The 19,197-nt window shown below is 43.4% G+C and overlaps 1 protein-coding gene across 1 annotated transcript in view; it reads right to left on the minus strand.

The window, feature by feature from the left end:
- Positions 1–19,197, minus strand: part of CFAP61 (cilia and flagella associated protein 61) — a 256,888-nt gene that overhangs the window by 201,191 nt on the left and 36,500 nt on the right. The window contains exon 8 of the mRNA XM_029220311.1: positions 13,218–13,377. Coding sequence (XP_029076144.1) covers positions 13,218–13,377 — 160 coding nt within the window. The remainder of the gene's footprint in view (positions 1–13,217; positions 13,378–19,197) is intronic.

Consider the following 19,197-nt stretch of genomic DNA (forward strand, 5'->3'; position numbering starts at 1 on the left):
CTAAATGAACTGATGAAGGATAATTAAGTTTTTGTTTAAAATTTTGTTCCTGGATTTGGGTACCTCCCTGGTGGTCCAGTGGTTAAGAATCTGCCTTCCAATGCAGGGGACGCGGGTTCGATCCCTGGTCCGGGAACTAAGACCCCACGTGCTGCAGGGCAACTAAGCCTGTGTGCTGTAACTACTGAGCCAGTGTGCTCTGGAGCCCGTGTGCCACAAGTAGAGAGTCCACGCGCCGCAATGAAAGACGCTGCATACCGCAACAGAGATCCTGAGTGCTGCAACTAAGACCTAATGCAGCCAAATAATAAAACAAAACACAAACAAACCAAAAAAAAAAGAGAAGGCAGAGAAAGAGTGGAAGACAAGAAAAGAAACAAAGAACAAGAGCAATGAATAGAACCAACAGTTACAAATAAGGGAAATATTGATTGAACTATACCACTAAAAAAATAATAAAATAAAATAAAATTTTTTCCTGGATTTAAGGAACCACTTTCTTTTTCTCTTAAGCTATTTTTTAAGAATTTTTTAAAAAATTTATTTGATTGCACCGGGTCTTATCTGCAGCAGGTGGGCTTCTTAGTTGCAGCTTGCCAGCTCCTTAGCTGTAGCATGAGAACTCTTAGTTGTGGCATGCGTGTGGGATCTAGTTCCCTGACCAGGGATAGCACCCAGGCCCCCTGCATTGGGAACTTGGAATCTTAACCACTGTGCCACCAGAGAAGTCCCTCTTAAGCTATTTTTAACTTACAACAATTTAATAAATTATACTTTGTTTTAGCTTTTCATTTCCGGTTTATTGAAGTATAGTTGATTTACAATATTTTATTAGTTCAGGTTTACAACAGTGATTCAATATTTTTATAGATTATGCTCCATTTAAAGTTGTTACCAAGTAATGACTATATTTCTCCATACTATACAGTATATCCTTGTTACTTAAACACAATTCATACGTCTTAATCCCATACCCCTATCTTGCCCCTCCCCACTTCCCTCTTCTCACTCTTAAACACTAGTTTAAATTATACTTTTATAAACAGAAATGAAATACTTATATTTTTCTCTCTGCCTGATCCCTCCAGAAATCAGAAACTCTTATTTATTATTCTCATTCTCATGACAATATAGTTGTTTTCATAGGTTTAATAAGAATCTGTCCTCCTCGTAATAGAACATAACTGGAAACGTTGGTTATGTGACCAAGGCTTTGATTAAAATGTCATATTTGAGAATGATGTGCATAGAATCTAATATGACCAGACAGTCTTAAGGAACTAGGTTGATTTACAGAGCTAATGCTTACAAATCCCTCTTGGGTATCTAGTGCCTGGCTTACAGGTTTCCCAGCATTACAAGTGAGTAAAGAAGGATCTTTTGGGGGACCTTGAGAAGACGGAAATTCACCCAAATCTATAGGTATTGCAAGTGAAATCTGGTGGTGAGTTCTTGGCTTGGCATCCTAGCCTTGAGAAGCTTTTAAAAGTCCAATTTAGGGCTTCCCTGGTGGCGCAGTGGTTGAGAGTCCGCCTGCCGATGCAGGGACACAGGTTCGTGCCCCGGTCTGGGAAGATCCAACATGCCGTGGAGCGGCTGGGCCCGTGAGCCATGGCCGCTGGGCCTGCGCGTCCGGAGCCTGTGCTCCGCAACGGGAGAGGCCACAACAGTGAGAGGCCCGCGTACCGCAAAAAAAAAAAAAAGGCCGCCTTGGGGAGGAGGCCGGAAGTCCCGTCCCCTACAAGTTGTGCCCAAATGGAAATCCCTTTAAAAAAAAAAAAAAGTCCAATTTAAGCCTCCTCAAAATTCCAGCAAAGCAGGCTTTCTGCTCCTCCCCAGTCAATACTGCGTTTTCTTCTGCAGTGCCAGCATGTTCCTGAGTCACAGTGGTGAAGCTGAGAGAAAACAGATTTGGCCATATTGGGTACCTGGTCACCAGAGCTCCTTTTAACTCTGGCAAAATGGATATGGTCACCATCAATGATCCCTTCATTGACCTCAACTATATAGTCCACATTTCCAGTATGATTCTGCCCATGGCAGCAAGTTCAATGGTTTAATGGCACAATCCCATTAGCATTAAAAGCCCTATAGAACCTTCCATATTTTCCCATTGAAGCCCTAACTAACCCTCCCCCACCCCTTTGATTAAGTTGGTACATACACCTTTACTCCTGGCCATTCAGTGAGTTACTCATCACTACAGAGTACTCCTGCATGTGTAATTAACTTTTCTCCTGTTAATCTGTTTACTGTCAGTTAATTTGCAGGTGCCTGACCACTTGGACGTGAGTTGATAGAGGAAAAGCTTTTCTTTCCAACAAATGCTTTTATATCAAACAAGAGAGAAATGAAAATAAATTAATCAAGCAGCTAGAATAGGAAGAACAAAACAAGGCCAAATTAAGAGAAAGGACGTCATAGGATTAAAAGCAGATATTAATAAATTCAAAAAGAAATAAACCCACAAACTTGATAGATAAATTGAAAAGCAAGCTCTTTGAAAAAGCCAATCAAGCAAAAGAAACTTTAAAAAAAAAGCAAGAAAGAAAAGTTAAAAAGCAAAAACAACCTTAGGGAGAAGAAAGAGCTATAACCAGCAATAGCAGAGAAAAAATTGTAGGTAGAGCTCCAGCCTGGGCCCTTGGAAGCTGGGTCCATGCAGTTTGCAAGCATCCTAGTTAGAGGCTGCAGCAGAGCCTGCCTGGGTGAAGTCTATTTTGGTTGCAAGGAGAGTCTGGAACCATTTCCTTGACATAAACCATGTAGCAGCGATTATGAGGCTGAAGCTGCATCAGGCACAGATGTGCTGACTCTCTGAGAAACCAAGCGTGTCATTAATCCGGGAAGACAGCAACAGCACCTGTGGTGGGAAGTCAAGCTGAATCTCCCAGATGGGGTTAAAATAGGACCAGCAAATTGAAGTTGCTGATTCCAAGTGAGAATCAAGATAGAGCCAAACAGAGAGGTCAGGAATAAAGGAGTTATTATAGATCTCTGCACAGGCTGGGGTAAGCGAAAATAATTTTCATTTTTTACCTACAAGAGTCACTTTAATCAAGTGATCCAAGTGACACACATCAGCAGTGGAACAGGCTGAAAATGTGTAACACCAGAGAGGATGCAATGAGAACCCATCTCTCCCACCATAGTCCTGCCAAATGTGCACAACATGGATCCCATCATGGGAAACATCAGACAAACACAAACGGAAGCACATTCTACAAAAGTAGGGGCCGATAATCTTCAAAAGTGTTTAGGTCGTGAAAGTTAAGGGAAGACAGGAACTGCTCCAAAATGAAAGGTAATACGACAGCTAAATGCAGCTTGTCATTCTGGACTGGACATTTTTGCTAGGAAGGGCATTATTGGAACAAATGGAGAAACTTGAATGAGGTCTGGGATTGTGTATTAGATGGTATTAACACATTCAAGTTAATTGCTTGACTTTGATGGATGTTTGAGGCTCACTGAAGTAGTGACTACTACACTCACTGAGGTAGTCACAGGTGAGTCAGCATCATGTCAGCAACTCACTTGCAAATGGTTCAGGAAGGAAAAAAAGTACCTGCAACTTTTCTGTAAAGTTAAGATTGTTTTCATATTTTAAAAAACAGAGAAACGAAAGAAAAGCATTGCCTTAGTGTCGCTTCTGTGACTAGGTCCATGTTGTCATTTTCTTAGACAGTTTTATCCACACTTCAATTCACGTCGCGTTTATTTTTTTCACGTAAGATTATATCGTACCCATTTCCCTTCACTGTCTGTAAACTTTTTAAAGGCTACTGCACAGCCGTACAGTGAATACTCACGAGTTTAGCCATCCCTCTCTTAAGGGAGACTTCGGTTTTTTTAATTTGTCTGTTTATTTGGATATTTTCTGTTCGTTCATTTTTAGTATTATGATTAAGCTTAGGGAAAAGTCTTGAATGTGTATCTTTTTACAGATTCAGGATTATTTCCTCAGACTTGCTACAGTTGAGGTCAAAGAATATGAGCACTTAATGGATTCTGGTAACCATTTCTGGAGTGTATTCCAGAAATACAACCTTCACGGCTGTCAGAAACCGAGGACTAGTTGTCAAGCTTCTTGCCTAGAACCGAGCATCTTAATTATAACACATATTTGAAACTTAGTAGGCAAGAGCGGGGAGAAAAAGGTCTTGGGTTTTAACGAGCATTTTAGTTTTATGGAAGCTGAATATTTTCCCACACTTATTATGAATAATTTTTTGTATAGTTAGTTTTGTGATTTACTTATGTTTCCCTTTTCTCTAAAATATTTTATGTAGATTGAAATCAGCACTCAATAAAAAAAGACAAGTCTTTTTCCAAACGGAGTTGGAGACATAATATATAGAAAGCTGAAATAACTTTCTAGGCCCAAGATGGAGCCACTCCTGCCCAGGGTGGGGATGAGGGCATGCCAGGTCAGCAAACCAAAACTTGGGTCACTTTCGTGTCCCGGTAAAATGCAACACGACCAGAAATGCAGTCGATCCTTCAGTCAACCCCCAACCGCCAACCCAACCCTGGATCTTCTCACCCCAAACAAGGGTGACTGCAGGACCCCAGCCAATCAGGTATTTTTCTCTTCCTTGTTCTTTATTCTTTAACCTATAAAAGCTTCCTGCTTTCTCGCCCATTTTGCAGTTCTCTGAAAAGAGACTGTCTACTTCATGAAGTGTTAAATAAAGTTTGTTTATATCACCTAAATTCTCTTCTTTAATCATTTTAACAGTATATATATATATATATATATATATATATACTGTTATATACATATGTGTTTGTGTATGTATATATACAGATACAAACATACACACTGGAGATACATATATATGTAGATCCACCACTGTACACTAATCATTTTTTAACCTTCGTATACTAAATGATGCTTTTCTAGAAATATCTAATTTCCTAAAGTTGATTCAAAAGAAATAGAAAATCTGAATGTGTGAGTAACCTTGAGGGGAAATGGAACATCGTGAAACATGAACCTGAAGTTGGAACCAGCGTCCAAGGTGACTGTCCCTGGTCTTCCACTGAGTGAGCCCACGTGCTCCTGGAAGTCTGAAAACACCCAAAGCCAGAGCGCTATGCAGTGGAGAAAAGGTTTGCAACCCCGTAATGAAATTAACCGGCTTCATGTTGGGCTTAGAATTAATACGTTTTCCTTTGTTGCCACGTGCAAAGACTGAGTTTTAGCAATTGCCTCTTCAGTTGCTTCGCTTGCTTGGATTAAACTTGCTCCGTGATATTTTAAGAGTCGTCAAAACCCCTGTGTAAACAGACACAGAACTCACAGTGACCCAAGTGCAATGGGTGCAGCCCACCGACAGCCAATTTAATCAAGGGGGAATTCAGAGTATTCATCACAAGCAATTGATTTTCAAGAGAAAAGTCAGCAGGATCAAACAGCCTGTTGGGATGAAAACCCTCTGAATCACCCCTACCACCATATTTTCTAGCAACTAACTCCTGACTCCATATAGTGTAAGAGCCAAATTACTATAATTATCCTGCAACACAAGTGCCATATCAACATTATTTTAAACATGGATTTTTTGCATAATCTTTCATTATTATCATTCAGTCTCCCATTTGGAAATATAAAACAACAACAAAGCGCGATCTACCCCCAAAAGAAGAAAGGTCACCAGAGAGAACAAATAAAAGGGCTATTTACATGTGAATGTACTAAGAGAGGTGTGTTTTACAGTCAAATACACTCTTGAAATTCATTAAATGCCTTCTCCCCTGCTTCATAAATATGGGCAAAAGACACATCGCCTACTGAGAAAATAATCCCAGTACATAATGATCATAACGAATATAAATAATGCCACTTTTCTTTCAAAGACCTCCAAGTCCTATATACAAATGCATTTGTATTTCGACCACTGAGAAACGAATCTGCTTGGTGACGAGCGCAGCAGAATCATCACTTAACCAGTGGCTCCCAGTGCTGAGGAGAGTAGGAACGTGGCTCCCAGTCATCCTGTGCTCCGTGTGATAACGGAGTCTTCAGAGGGTACCCTCATTTGTTGCTGCTGTTTTTAAAGGCATTCAAAAGGGCTTAGAAACCAGTATCTGAATGAAGGTGGAAAATCAGCACTAGGTTTTATTAAATAATCAAAAGGCTTCCGGGGCAATGACCCTGACAAGACTGATTTCAAGACTGGATGGCCTCCTTCCTGGTATGTTTCCAGCCCAAGGGTTCCACCCAGGGAACCCATGCAAGAGTTTATACTGTTGATGAAGTAAAAATTCGTATTCTAAGGCAAGTCATGGAAAATTTAAACATAAACATTTTTCTCTGCCCCTTGTTCTCCTCTCTCCCCTCTGCTGTGTATCGACATTATGCATGGACCAGACCTCCCCATTGGCGTAAGTACCTGCTCAACCATAAAGAGCGACATTCTCCCGGTACCCACAAGACAACTCCTTAAAAGGTAACATTCCTTCTTGACCTTGTAAGGGATCACAATGACCCACCACTTTGTACTTAAAGATCTGGACTGTGCAAACTCTCTACATCATTTAATGTACAGCCCCTCTGTCTCAAAAACCTGTGTAATTGTGCTTTGACCTCTAAGGGGTAAAACAGTTCTCAGAGCTTTCTGAGAGGTTGTTCCTGGGTTATAATCCTCAGTTTGGCTCCAATAAAATTTCCCATTTCTTTCTTAGATTGACTGATTAATTTTTCGTTGACACCGCCAACCTTGGAGATAATCATGTCAGCCTGGGCATAAGTCTGGAATTATTTGTTTTGTCAACATCTTTAACAAAGTGTTAGAACTCACACAGTTACTTCCAGAAAACCAAAGTTGGCAAGAGTGGCTCAAGTTTTAGAAGGACGCAATTTTGTTACCTTCATATACTAAAAAGACATTTGGTGGTTAAAAAAGATGCAATTTAAATTGTGACAACCATGAGTCAGTGTATCAGGCTTTCATGAGCATGTGTAGAAGCAAGCAAGTAGAAGGGACCTTGTTGCCATGATCGGCATTATTACCATACAGCCTTGATCACAGGGCTCCAGAGAACCGCTGACACAGGATTCTAGGTGCTGCACATTGAATCGTGTCCCCACAAAACTCGTGTTTAACCCCCACCCCCTGAAACCTCAGCATGTGACTAAATGTGGAGAAAGGGCCTTTAAAGAGATAAAGTAATATGAGGTCAGATGGATGGGCCCTTAAGCCAATGTGACTGGTGTCCTTATAAGAAGAGGAGATTAGGACACAGACAGGAACAAAAGGGAAAACCACGTGAAGACGCAAGGAAAAGAATCTCCAAGCTGTGGAGAGAGACCTCAGAAGAAACCAACCCTGCTGACACCTTGATCTCAGATTTCTATATTTCCACAACTGTGAGAAAATGAATTTATGTTGTTTAAGCCCCCTGGTCTGTGGTACTCTGCTAAAACAGCCCGAGCAAACGTATACAGAGTCCTAGTGGGTCACTAGTTCAATAACTACGGAACGTACCAGGTGGTAAATACATGGTCTGAGATACAGAATGCAAACCTCTTGGCAGAAATACTGCTATGCTCTGTAGATGAGTGTTTCATCCACATTTGGAATCCAAGTTAAAAGAAGAATAAACTAAAACAGAAAGTCACCCAGGCATATAAAATCTAACCTTAAGAAGAGAGGCTAGAAGGCCTGGGCTATCACTATTCAATAAATCAGACTTGGCTTAGCCATTGTTTCTTAGCCCTGCCATCTTCGTTTCAGACATTTCCTCGCCCTGCAGAGGAGAGACCCTGAGGTAAGAAGCAAGTGTAAGTTCCATGAAAGAAATTTAAACAAGACACAAAGAAACATTTCCTGACAGCAAGAGTGATTTTCTTTCATTTAAAAGGCAACATTGCTATGTTTTTGGATGGAGATATTATGAAAATTATATTTCAAAGAGCCTTTTAACTGTAGAGTAAGGGACTTGCCTGGTGGCGCAGTGGTTAAGAATCTGCCTGCCAATGCAGGGGACACGGGTTGGAGCCCTAGTCCGGGAAGATCCCACACGCCACAGAGCAACAAAGCCCGTGCGCCACAACTACTGAGCCTGCGCTCTAGAGCCCATGAGCACTACTACTGAGCCTATGCACCTAGAGCCTGCACTCTGCAACAAGAGAAGCCACCACAATGAGAAGCCCTTGCACCACAACAAAGAGTAGGCCCTGCTCGTCACAACTAGAGAAAGCCCACGTGCAACAACAAAGACCCAAGCAGCCAAGAATAAATAAACTTAAAAAAATTAAAAAATAATAACATAAAATAAATGTAGAGTAAGCAGCACTTTTCCTGGGTGGGTTGGTTATAAGGAGCTGCCCTGGATGTTCTTCGGGACACCCGTGATTCTGTTGTATGAAATTGTATTTCTCCCTGCCAAGGGCACGTCGAGGTCACAGAGACTCTGTGTGGTGGACCCCATGTACGTACTGAGATGCACCTTTCAGGGCTCTTTCAAAACCGAGACTCCCACTCCCCAGGTCACACCAGCCAATGTGACAAACAAAAGTTTTGTCTTTCACTTGCTTTCAGTTTTTTCATTCTAACTGGTAAATGTGTCGATGCCAATACAGCTGTGGAAATGCAGGCTGTGCCCTATTTTGCCTTCTGCATCATCAAGAAAATGGCCAGCTCACTCTGGTTCCACAGTCTTTATTGTGATGATGCAGTCAACAGAAGACAGCCTGATGTGCCGTCGCTGGGCAGGGCCAGTGGTGGAGCCAACTATTGTCTTGGGCCACTGTATTGTCGCTGGAGGAAAATATGCATAAACTCCCAGCATACGGTCGCCGCTGCGCGTTCACTAAGCTTTCAGACCCTTGCCATTTGCGGGATCTTGGATTTCATCTCGTACAATCTCCCACACAAGCAGAAAGCCCCTTCCTGAGCAGCTATGACTCTTTATGAATTCTTCCAATATTGGGGGAACTTGCTACCTCTAAACTAGGTACTCCGCTTAATAAAAAATAAACTTTTACTAGATTTTCCTTATACTGGGACAAAATCTGCATCCTTATGAGGCAGGAGATAGATGGGTCCCAGGCTGAGCAGCTGGAGTTTGTCCCCTGTGGACAGATACTCCAAGATAGAGATAATAGCAGGAGGCTAACAGGAGAGGCTGAGCCCCACCCAGATAAGAGATAGGGACCACATATTTCTCATTCTCAAGGTCAAGGAGACCTTCCAGACTATACATGTGCAGAAAGCCTCCTTGGAGGTCAAAAGGGGAGTGATATCAACTTACCCATAGGCCTCTCCACTAGAATCCATCTTGACTAAGAGATGCGCATGCACACATGGGAGGGCCCTGAGATAAACCAAATATGGACTCAGAACCAGGCAAAGCAAGATGACTGGCCAAAGGAAACCCAGAAGAAATGCCCCACGTAAGTGACTTAAACTACCGCCCTCTCTCTCAGTCTGCCCGTGTGTCTATTCACACGTACTCTCTTCCCTCCTAATAAACACTTTGTTTTACTACTTTCCGTCTTTGTGGGAATTCACTTCTGCAAAGCCAAAGGGGCAGGGTCTTGTCACTGGATATTGGTCTAGTGGCTAGGATTCAGCGCTCGCACTGCTGTGGCCCAACCTTGATTCCCGGTCAGGGAATCGAAATCCTGCTTCAAGCCGCTGCAGGCCGAGGCCACCCGAGATCACTTTGACTTTGTTCACATTGGTTCCAGTTTAGTCCCAAGGTTTAGTAGATAAAAACCCAAATTTACAAGTGTGTGTAATAGTTTGTATGTGACGAATAGGTGACTAAAAAAATGGGATCACTTAAAAATTATTCAAGTAAAATGCAAAATGAATGTGTATGGTTACACTTTTTAGATCCAATGGAAACTTCTGATATGGCTGAAATGATGAGATAGCAAGCCAATCATAATGTATGCAGTAGCTAAAGAAGGGAGACCACTGTGTGAGCTCAGGAATGTCGAGCCGTGACGTTGTTATTCTGCTTGGAAGGGTGGAGGTTCATGTGAAATTGCAAGTCTCACGGCTGGTGGGAAAAGAGCAGACCTTGAGTTCAGGATTTGAGAACAAGAGTTTATTTGGGAGGTGACTCCAGGAAGCACAGTAGGGTGGTGAGGAAGAGAGAATGGGAAAGGAAGGCAGCTAACAAAACACATGTCATCACACGGATCACCAGCTGGAGGTGATCCTGGAGGAACGTTGAGAAACAGCAAAAGACTCGTGTCTCAGAGCTATCCCACCCTAGGGGTGAGGGAGCTGGGGTATTTATACCCCGACTCCTGTCAGTTGTGTGTAAATAAATGTTTTCACAGCTGGTGGGAAAAGACTAGACCAGCAGTGTCTTGGGGTGTGTTCTCTCAGAGGCACAGTCTGAGTCAAGGATTCAAGCACAACTGTTTACTTGGGAGTTGGTGGAGAAAGTAGCAGTAGGAGTACATGGACAAGAAATAGGGAAGCAGAGGTTGCTCCTGGGGTGTCAATGTCCTGGCACTTCCAGCCTGCCTCTGGAGCAGGGCAGAGTGGCCTCACATGGTTCTGGCAAATCCCACAGACACAGAGGTGGAGATTCCAGAAGTTGGAAGTTTTCAAAGCACTCGCGTGCACGCGCATACACATAGACGTCACCTAGAACTCCTAAAAGCGGTAACTCATTAAATAACTCATTGAAGTGAAAAAATTGATCATGTATTTGTGTAGTAGGCCCACCATTGGAGTTTTCAATCACAGCCATCCTAGATAAGAAGTCACCTTGCCAAGCCGAAGCCTCAGTTGGGTTCTGGGTCAGCCCCTGTTGAGCTGTAACACCTTTTGGGAGTGTGGGCAGGTGTCACCTTTCCTAGCTCTCCTACATCAAGTTATGAGGATAAAATGAGATGATACATCCAGAAATCCTTTGAAAAGTAAAAAGCATAAACAAAACTGAAGGCATAGGGCATAATGGTGTGTGCCCAATGAAGCAAGCATTTTAGTTCATATTTTAGAGAAATTATATTTCCTTTAACTTGAGACTTTCATCAGAAAAAGAAAATGGACAGCAGATCATAGGACATTTCAGATTTTCTCTGGAGCCTCATTCTTTGCTGCTGTTGATGGGAAGATCACAGCAAAATGTGCTGATGACTCTTTTCTTAGATATAATGAGCTGCTGACGACTTGTGAATCCATCCCTGAGTTATTCGGAAGTCTACAATAGTTCTCCCTAGTGACAACTTCATAATCACCTTTGCATCAGTGAAAATAAAGCTGGATTTTCAGAAATAAACAAGGCACACAAAATAACAAGAGAAGTTTTCCTATCTCCTTTACTTACCATCCTGTTCTAGATCAACTAATTGTAAGTAAAAATATTAAAGGTGGTAGAGAGAAGTAAGACTTCTTTCAGCTTCCATATCTCTGGGGCTTTTTGCTAGACAGAGGTACTAGATAGATTATGTGTGTTTTGAAGTCCAGGGTTCAGCCTAAATTTTGAATTTTGTTCCTGCCCATAAAGTTTCTAAGATGGGAACTTCCCAGTCATTCTATGTAACCTCAGAGCCACTCAGAAACATACTGGAAAGGACTATATCTTTTCAATTTATTTTTAATAATGACAACAGTCACGGGGGGAGGAAAAACGACTTCAGTTTTTTCAGAACTTACTCTGTGTGTGGCACACAGAGCTAAGGACATCATGTAGATTCTAACGTTTAATCTTCCCAACAACTCTTTGGGTTCGATACTATTTTTATCTCCATCTTAGACATGAGAAAACTGAGCCATAAAACTTATTTAATGGTGCCTTCGAGAAGAATTTATATTGTGTTGACACATTCGAAAGTGACAGTGATAACTTTTTGTTCAGGACTGTCTCATGCTGAAAAGTCCTTCAGAACTCTCCTGTATCTCTGCTGAGAAGCAAGGGCTAGCCAGCCTTCACCATTAGACAATAAAGACCTCAAAAGCTCTCCTTCGGGAAGAGCACCGTCATCAGTACAAAAGGGAATCACCTCTCCAGCTTCAGCTCTGCAAGCTCTTTGTAACGGCTGTGAACATTCAGACGAGCTCCCTGCACTTGGTTTCCCGTCCAGCGGATAAGATCTGCCAAACCCACACCTGCCGTTGTTTAGATCAACAAGTCTTCTGCTTGTCAATCGTGTCCCCAACACGCTCCTCTTCCTGTTTTTTCAACAGTCTTGGTAGAATCTCTCAGACACAAGAAAGCAGAGCAATTCAAAATGCCCCGATTTTAACCTGGGAAGACTCAACTAGGTGAAAGGCCAATCACAAAGTGATAACAATGACCGCTCAAGATGATGGTCCATGCTGACTGAGTGCTAACTTTGCCGAGACACTGAATAAAGCCCTGGACGTGAGTGATCTCGGCGAGACCCCACGTGGGAGGTATTACTACTATTCCTATTTTACAAATGAGGAAACCCACATTTGGAGAACTGAATTTACATGCTCTCCTTGCATCTGCCTGATTTAAGAACCAAAGCACTTAACCTCAAAGATACTCATGGATGCAGGAAGACCTCATTAAATTAAAATACCAAAATTTGAGATGACCTAGTTTCACTTGGTGAAAACCCTAATACAGACATTATTTTAGAATCAGTGCAAGTATTGACTACTTGCAATAGACCTGTATTACATAATAATTTGTTGAAGACATAAACACAGAAGCTCTAACTGCTGGGATTAAAACTTAAAGGCATATATGAAAAAGAAAATATATGTATATATACACACATATATGTATAACTGAATATATATGTATATGTATAACTGAATCACTTTGCTGTACACCTGAAACTAACACAACATTGTAAATCAGCTATATATTTCAATTTTAAAAAAATTTAGAAAAGAAAAAACAATATAATTTCTCGAGTTCTTGACTTGAAAAATTCACTCATCATATTCAGGTTTTGTGTTGTACGTGTGTGTCTGAGTAAAATCCTGAAATGCTATCAATTATTTCCCCACAGCTTACCTCTAACAATGAACATCCTGAAGGTAGATGTTCTGAATTCAGGAAACCTTCAGTGGCAAGGCCGCAGTGCACCCTTGACTCCCTGTGCTCACAGATACATGCACAAGGATGAGATGGACCAGGAACTACTCCTCAAAGGGGACTGGAGACAGAGCTATAGTAGGTGCCACCTAGTTCCAGCACTTAGCCAAGAGCACAGCACAGCATGTAAAGCTTGAATTCCTGACACGCTCCTTTGATGGCCACTGTACCTGAACTTCCTTGAACGCTTAGCTCTTGGGGTGGCTCCAGGACGTCATCGGGATGCGGGGTGCAGAGTCCGTGGAAGGGCCTCAAGTCAAAGCACTCATGCAGGAGCTGCATGTTCACTCTCGAGCACACGCTCATGAACCCGACGGCTACACCTTCCACCTGAAACGTCCAAAACATCTCATGACTGTCCGACCTCAGGTGAATGCTCATCACGAAACTCCCAGGAGCCCCAGCCCATGGGCACCCGGAGTTGTCTGAGGGAGGGAGCAGCCCTAGTGTCCAGAGCAATGCACGGCATACAGGACAGGCTCGAAAAACGATGCCGTGGACGACCACTGTGGGCAATCCCAGAGGTGGGTATATAACTTAGGGAGGCCACCAGGATGTTCTTTAGGGAAAACTCTTTGGAACTTTGCCCAGACAATGCCCCTGCCTGCCCCATATCCCTTTATTGCCCCACTGCAAGCCCAGCCCTCCCATCCACTCTCCTCTCCTCCCCTCCACAATGCGGTTCTCAGGAAGACTGGCCATTGTTCCAGTGGCCATCTGGTTGATCCTCGGTTCAGAGACAGTTCATGGCCTTTCGCTCCTCATCAGGTAGGAATGCTTCGATCTTCTTAAACTCATTTATTTTTTTGATTGGATGGTCTCACGGGGAGGAGATGTGAGGAAGGAGGTTTGGTGGGAAGCTTTGAGTGAAATAAACTCATTGCACCTGTTCACCAGATGTGTCTGACCTACAACTGCATCACCTCCCAGCACCCTACCTGATTCTGAACCTCTTGCAATGGCCCTCATCATTTTTGGCCTTTGATGAGGAATACATAAGTGGGAAGATGAGGGTGACAGTGTGACATAATATTCAGTCTTCATCCCTCACTCCTGTCACAAAGCTCCTAAAACACTAGTAATTTCCTGAGAGCAGCATCTTTTGTTTTTCATAATTAAGTCCCTTTCAATCACACCTGAGTTTACACTAAAGAGGTGACTTTCGGAGCATGGGAGCTAGTTACCAGAGGAATCAACCTTGTGATTAGAGGGTTGGAACTTTCAGCCCCGTCCCCTCGACCTCTGGGAAGGGGAAGGGGGCTGGAGATTGAGTTCAACCACCAGTGGCCAATGATTTAATCAGTCGTTAATGGAACCACCAGAGAAACCCCTAAACGATGGGGTTCAGGATCTTCCGGGCTGGTGAACACACTGAGGTGCTGGGCAGCGGCGAGCCCAGAGAGGGCATGGAAGCTCCCCGCCCCCTCCTCCCCATCTCCCCCCACGCACTTCTTCCATTTGGGCTGTTCCTGAATTGTGTCCTTTACAACGAATCGACGATGGCAAGTAAAGTGTTCTCCTGAGTGCTGGGAGCCCTTTCCAGCAGATTGTCACACCCGACGAGGGGGTCATGGGAAACCCTGATTTATAGTCGGTCAGTTGAAAGTACAGGTGACAACCTGGGTCTTGTAACTGGCATCTGACAGGGGCAGGGGACAGTCTTATGGGCCTGAGTCCTTAAACTGTAGGGCCTGTGCTAAGTCTGGGCAGTGTCAGAAGTGAATCAAACTGCAGGACACCCAGCTGGTGTCTAGGATGCTGGAGAGTTGGCTGGTATGGGGAAAATGCAACACATTTGGGGTCATAAGTATTGCGAGTAGAGGAAACAACTTATCTTTCTGTGAGTAACTAGCTGAGCTGAGCCTATTACTGGTACTGAAATATTATAAATTAACAACGAATTTTAATTCTATCAAATTTTAATACCACATTGAGAGATGACTGTGATTGAAATTCTTTATTATGTTCCATCGGTAATTCTGTATTTCATTCTTCTCTGCAAGGAAAGCATTTAGAATTTTAAAAGAGGCGAGAGAGAATGCAGAGTTCTTACATTAACTAATCTTATTTGGTGGTAATTATTTTGCAATATGTACATAAATCAAAATGTTAGGTTGGACACCTTAAACTTATACAATGTTATGTGTCAATTATATCTTAATAAAACTGGAAAAAAAGGAAAATAAATAAATTTCACATAAATAATTCCTTTGATCATTATGTGGGTTTTAAGCAAATTCTGGTGACTGATTTGACTCTGACAGCTCTTATAAGAAACCAGCATTTACTGGGCAGGTGCGATCCCACCAGAATTCACACTTTATTTCTCGAGACAGCCATTCCATCCAAGAAGCAGAACGCAACAGGACTTCCCTGGTGGTGCAGTGGTTAAAAATCCGCCTGCCAATGCAGGGGATATGGGTTCAATCCCTGGTCCTGGAAGATCCCACATGCCGCAAAGCAACTAAGCCCACGTGCCACAACTACTGAGCCTGCGCTCTAGAGCCCACGAGCAACAACTACTGAGCCTGTGCTCCACAACTACTGAAGCCTGTGCACCTAGAGCCTGTGCTCTGCAACAAGAGAAGCCACCGCAATGAGAAGCCCGTGCACCACAACAAAGAGTAGCCCCCGCTCAACGCAACTAGAGAAAGCCCACGTGCAGCAACGAAGACCCAACACAGCCAAAAATAAATAATAAATTAAAAAAAATACAAACTCAACAATCACCAGCATTCCCTGTTCCTAAGAAGGCAGCATCATTCCATAAATGCCCAGAGAAAATGGTTAATACTTGAACTTCCTAAAGTAGAGAAAGAAGCTACAACACTCCTTTAAACAACAGAGAAAAAAATTAGGTATTTAACTGTTTGTTCTCAAATGTTCTCTTCTGGTTTAAAACCACTTGTTCTCAAAGATGTGTTTGAAAAGTAAAGACTCCCTGTACTTTCTCCCAAATACTGGAATACAAAAAGAATTTTTTAAAAATTGATTTTTTCCATGCATATTCTTTTCTTTACACGCTCCCCAAAATACTAGCTGTAAAAGGCTGGATTTATACAGCTGTTTTATAAAGCCGTCGACACTTTAATAAAAGTCCAAAATACACATTTTAATTTTTTTCCCAAATAACAAGTGATCGTTTGTCTTGTTTGCGCGTGTGAACAAAGGCTGTGTAGCCACAGTTGTCTGGCTTCTCTGTAATTTTAGGCCCAAGACTCAGCAGACGCTGATTAACCAATCCCTCTACCATATGTGCAGAGAGAGCCGGCCAGCCTCCCTCTCGGCAGGGAAAATTGGCATCCACCTTTGGTTCACATGGAGATGTCCTTCTCATCTAGAGCCACGCTGGCGCGATGCAACTTCCATGGCCTGAAATACCTTTTGCTGGCTTCATGGCGAGCTGCATGTGCATGATAAGAATTCATTATTTATAAGACCGCTGTTAGTAATGAGCTATTATACTAATGGCTCGTCATGTTTGGAATTTGATTCAAATGGCATGGATCACACATTCTGATGAAAATGAGAAAAACACGTTTCACCATTAGGAACAAAGATTTCACGTTCTCCAATTCTGCAACCTGTTATATTCCCATCTTTCATCTCGGGACTGTGACAATTCACAAAAGTTAAGAATGATCGACTCAACAGAGCGAGGACGTATTGTGGAAGTGTGCTTTTTCCTTTGGGTTTCTTTGGGATGACTGTTCCGATTTGAGAAACACTGTTCTTAAATATGAATTTGTGGGAGTATTCAAATGCATCTTTGTGTGTGTGTGTGTGTGTGTGTGTGTTTTCTGGAAAAATAAATTGATTTGATGGACTTTTTTTTCTTGTACAGTGAAAAGGCACTGATTGCTGGCTGCTGTCTGTCTTCCAGGTAACCAATACTTTCCACCACAAAGGTGCCTTTAATTATCTCACGTTGGAGAGCAAACTGGGAGTTTGTTGTTGTCCTTGGTTTTCCCTGAGGATCCATATGATGATGCATAAGGCTCAGATCGCTATAAACCACGTGTGCAGTGGCCACACCTTCACAAGCAGGACCATTTATAGGCCCGTATGCACTGCATCGTTCATGCTTCCATCTAAAAAGCCCTACGTCACCCGCCCCTTCTGGTTGCCCTCATTGTGACCACTTCCAGCTCTGATCCTTCCTGCCTGATGTCTAAGGCATGGCTGCGCTGGCAGGCTCTGCCCCAGTGCCTCCTCGGACCGCTACTGCCCGCGCCACAGATGCTGCCAAGGCAGACGCTCTGCCCATCTGTCTCTAGGAGCTGCCCTTGGCCTCCAACCGCCCTGCCCTGAAATCGCAGTTTGGAGTAAACACCAGATGTCAAGGTCAGCCAGGATAAAGTTATGAAAAGCAACTTGCAGCAAAGTGATGACTCAGAACTCCTCCAAAGTTGCGATTAAGTCAAAGACAGTGCTCGCAGTTAAAAACCTTTAGTTGAGGGCCCCCCAACGGTGCAGACATGGCTCTCAGGGCATCCACATCCATGGCCTGTGACTGCCATGGACGGGTTTGGGAAGGGACAGGCTTGGTGTACTATGTCCCGTTATCTCTGGTCACCTAAAAGTATAGTGTGCTGGTTAATGCCTAATCGGCATTGTAGGGAAAAGCTTAATTGTAACATTTGCCAATTTCTGTGGTGTAAATATTCCCGTTGCAGCCCATTGTAAGCTCTTGGTGTGATGTCACTGAGTAGAGAATTGGGAGAAGATGTACAGTAGCTGTAGTTACAGTATTTCCACTCTGCAGAGACCACACACATAAATGACCCCAAGAGGACAAATAAGAGTAAAACAATTAAAAAGTAATGAATTTTGAGGATTTATTAATTTTGTTTTTGGAATAATTTACTACACTGTTAGTTGATATAACTTAATTTTTGACAATGGCCGTGTTTAACAAGCAGCTTGCCAAGTCCCTAAAGATTTAGCAACTGGCTCTCGTGAGCCAAGGTGAGAGAGCTCCAGCACACTGCTGCCAAAAGGCAGGTCTGAGGAAGCCCAGGTGGTTGGGAGGAGGGTCCTGGCAGGTAGGTGGTAGGGTGGTGACTGCACTGATCTTGAACCCAAAAAGGCTTAAGACACCTAATAGGGCTTGGTGAAGACCAGAGTTTCACTCCCAGATCCTAGGCTGGTTTGCTCACTGTTGACAGGTCCTGTTCCTGCCCTTCCATTTAAGGTTGAGGCCCGTGGTCACATCTCCATGGGACATGCAATCTCTGATGTCTGAGGCAGCACGGCCTCTCACAGATCAGGCTGGACTCCGTTTGTGTCTTTGGAGACACCAAAGGATCCCTGCGGGGTTGGGACTGCAATTTTCAGCCTACAACTTTTCTCTGATATTTACACACACTGAAAGTTTGTAACACATGACAAGAGAGGGAAGGAACTGAGAGAAGAGGTCACTGCAGCTGCTCTTCACAAGAACTAACTCAAGAGATTTGGGTTCAAACTCGCACCTTGAAACCAAAGAATTAAAAGCCTTCTCCAGAGTGAGGTCAGCATCATGGTGGTAAAAGACATCCCTTATTTTTGTCCCCTGCTCAACAGCAAATATTCGGCATCCATCCATGAACAAAAGTGCCTTTGAAGGAGCCGTGGGATCCAGCACCATCCACCAAGGGGCCTGGGAGGAGTCTTGCCCACCTTTGCATCAGGAAATAGGCAGACAGACCTCGGTCACAGCTGTGGACCCGGCAGAGGCCGCTGAACTGGCTCTAGCCTCTCTCAGCCTCAGTCCAGGAGCCCCTGAGAACAGTGACTTAGACGATCACTCACGGATGAGAGAGCCTTTGATGAAGTTCAGGTTTCCTGAGGAGAAGTTTTAGCTCCATTGGAGCAAAAAAGATACCAGTTTGGATGCCGTGGAGTGGGTAAGACAAAGAGTCTGCCTTTCCCCACAGCACCCATCCTCCAAGGCAGTACAGCTAAGGGCCAAGAATTATCCCCCTAATTTATCCCGTGGCAGGTAAGGGGGAGACCGTGTAAGTGAGCACCTGGCTTCCCTAGCTATGCAGGATGCTGCCAGAGGGGCTCATTTCTCTCTTGCCAGATCCAGAGTACTAAACTGGGAGCTCACGACTGGGGGGTGGAAGGAGCCTGGGACAGCAGCAGGTAGGACCCCCAGAGGACATT

Source organism: Monodon monoceros, unplaced genomic scaffold (genome assembly GCF_005190385.1).
Source record: "Monodon monoceros isolate NGI ecotype Baffin Bay Population unplaced genomic scaffold, NGI_Narwhal_1 Super_Scaffold_13, whole genome shotgun sequence".
NCBI lineage: Eukaryota > Metazoa > Chordata > Mammalia > Artiodactyla > Monodontidae > Monodon > Monodon monoceros.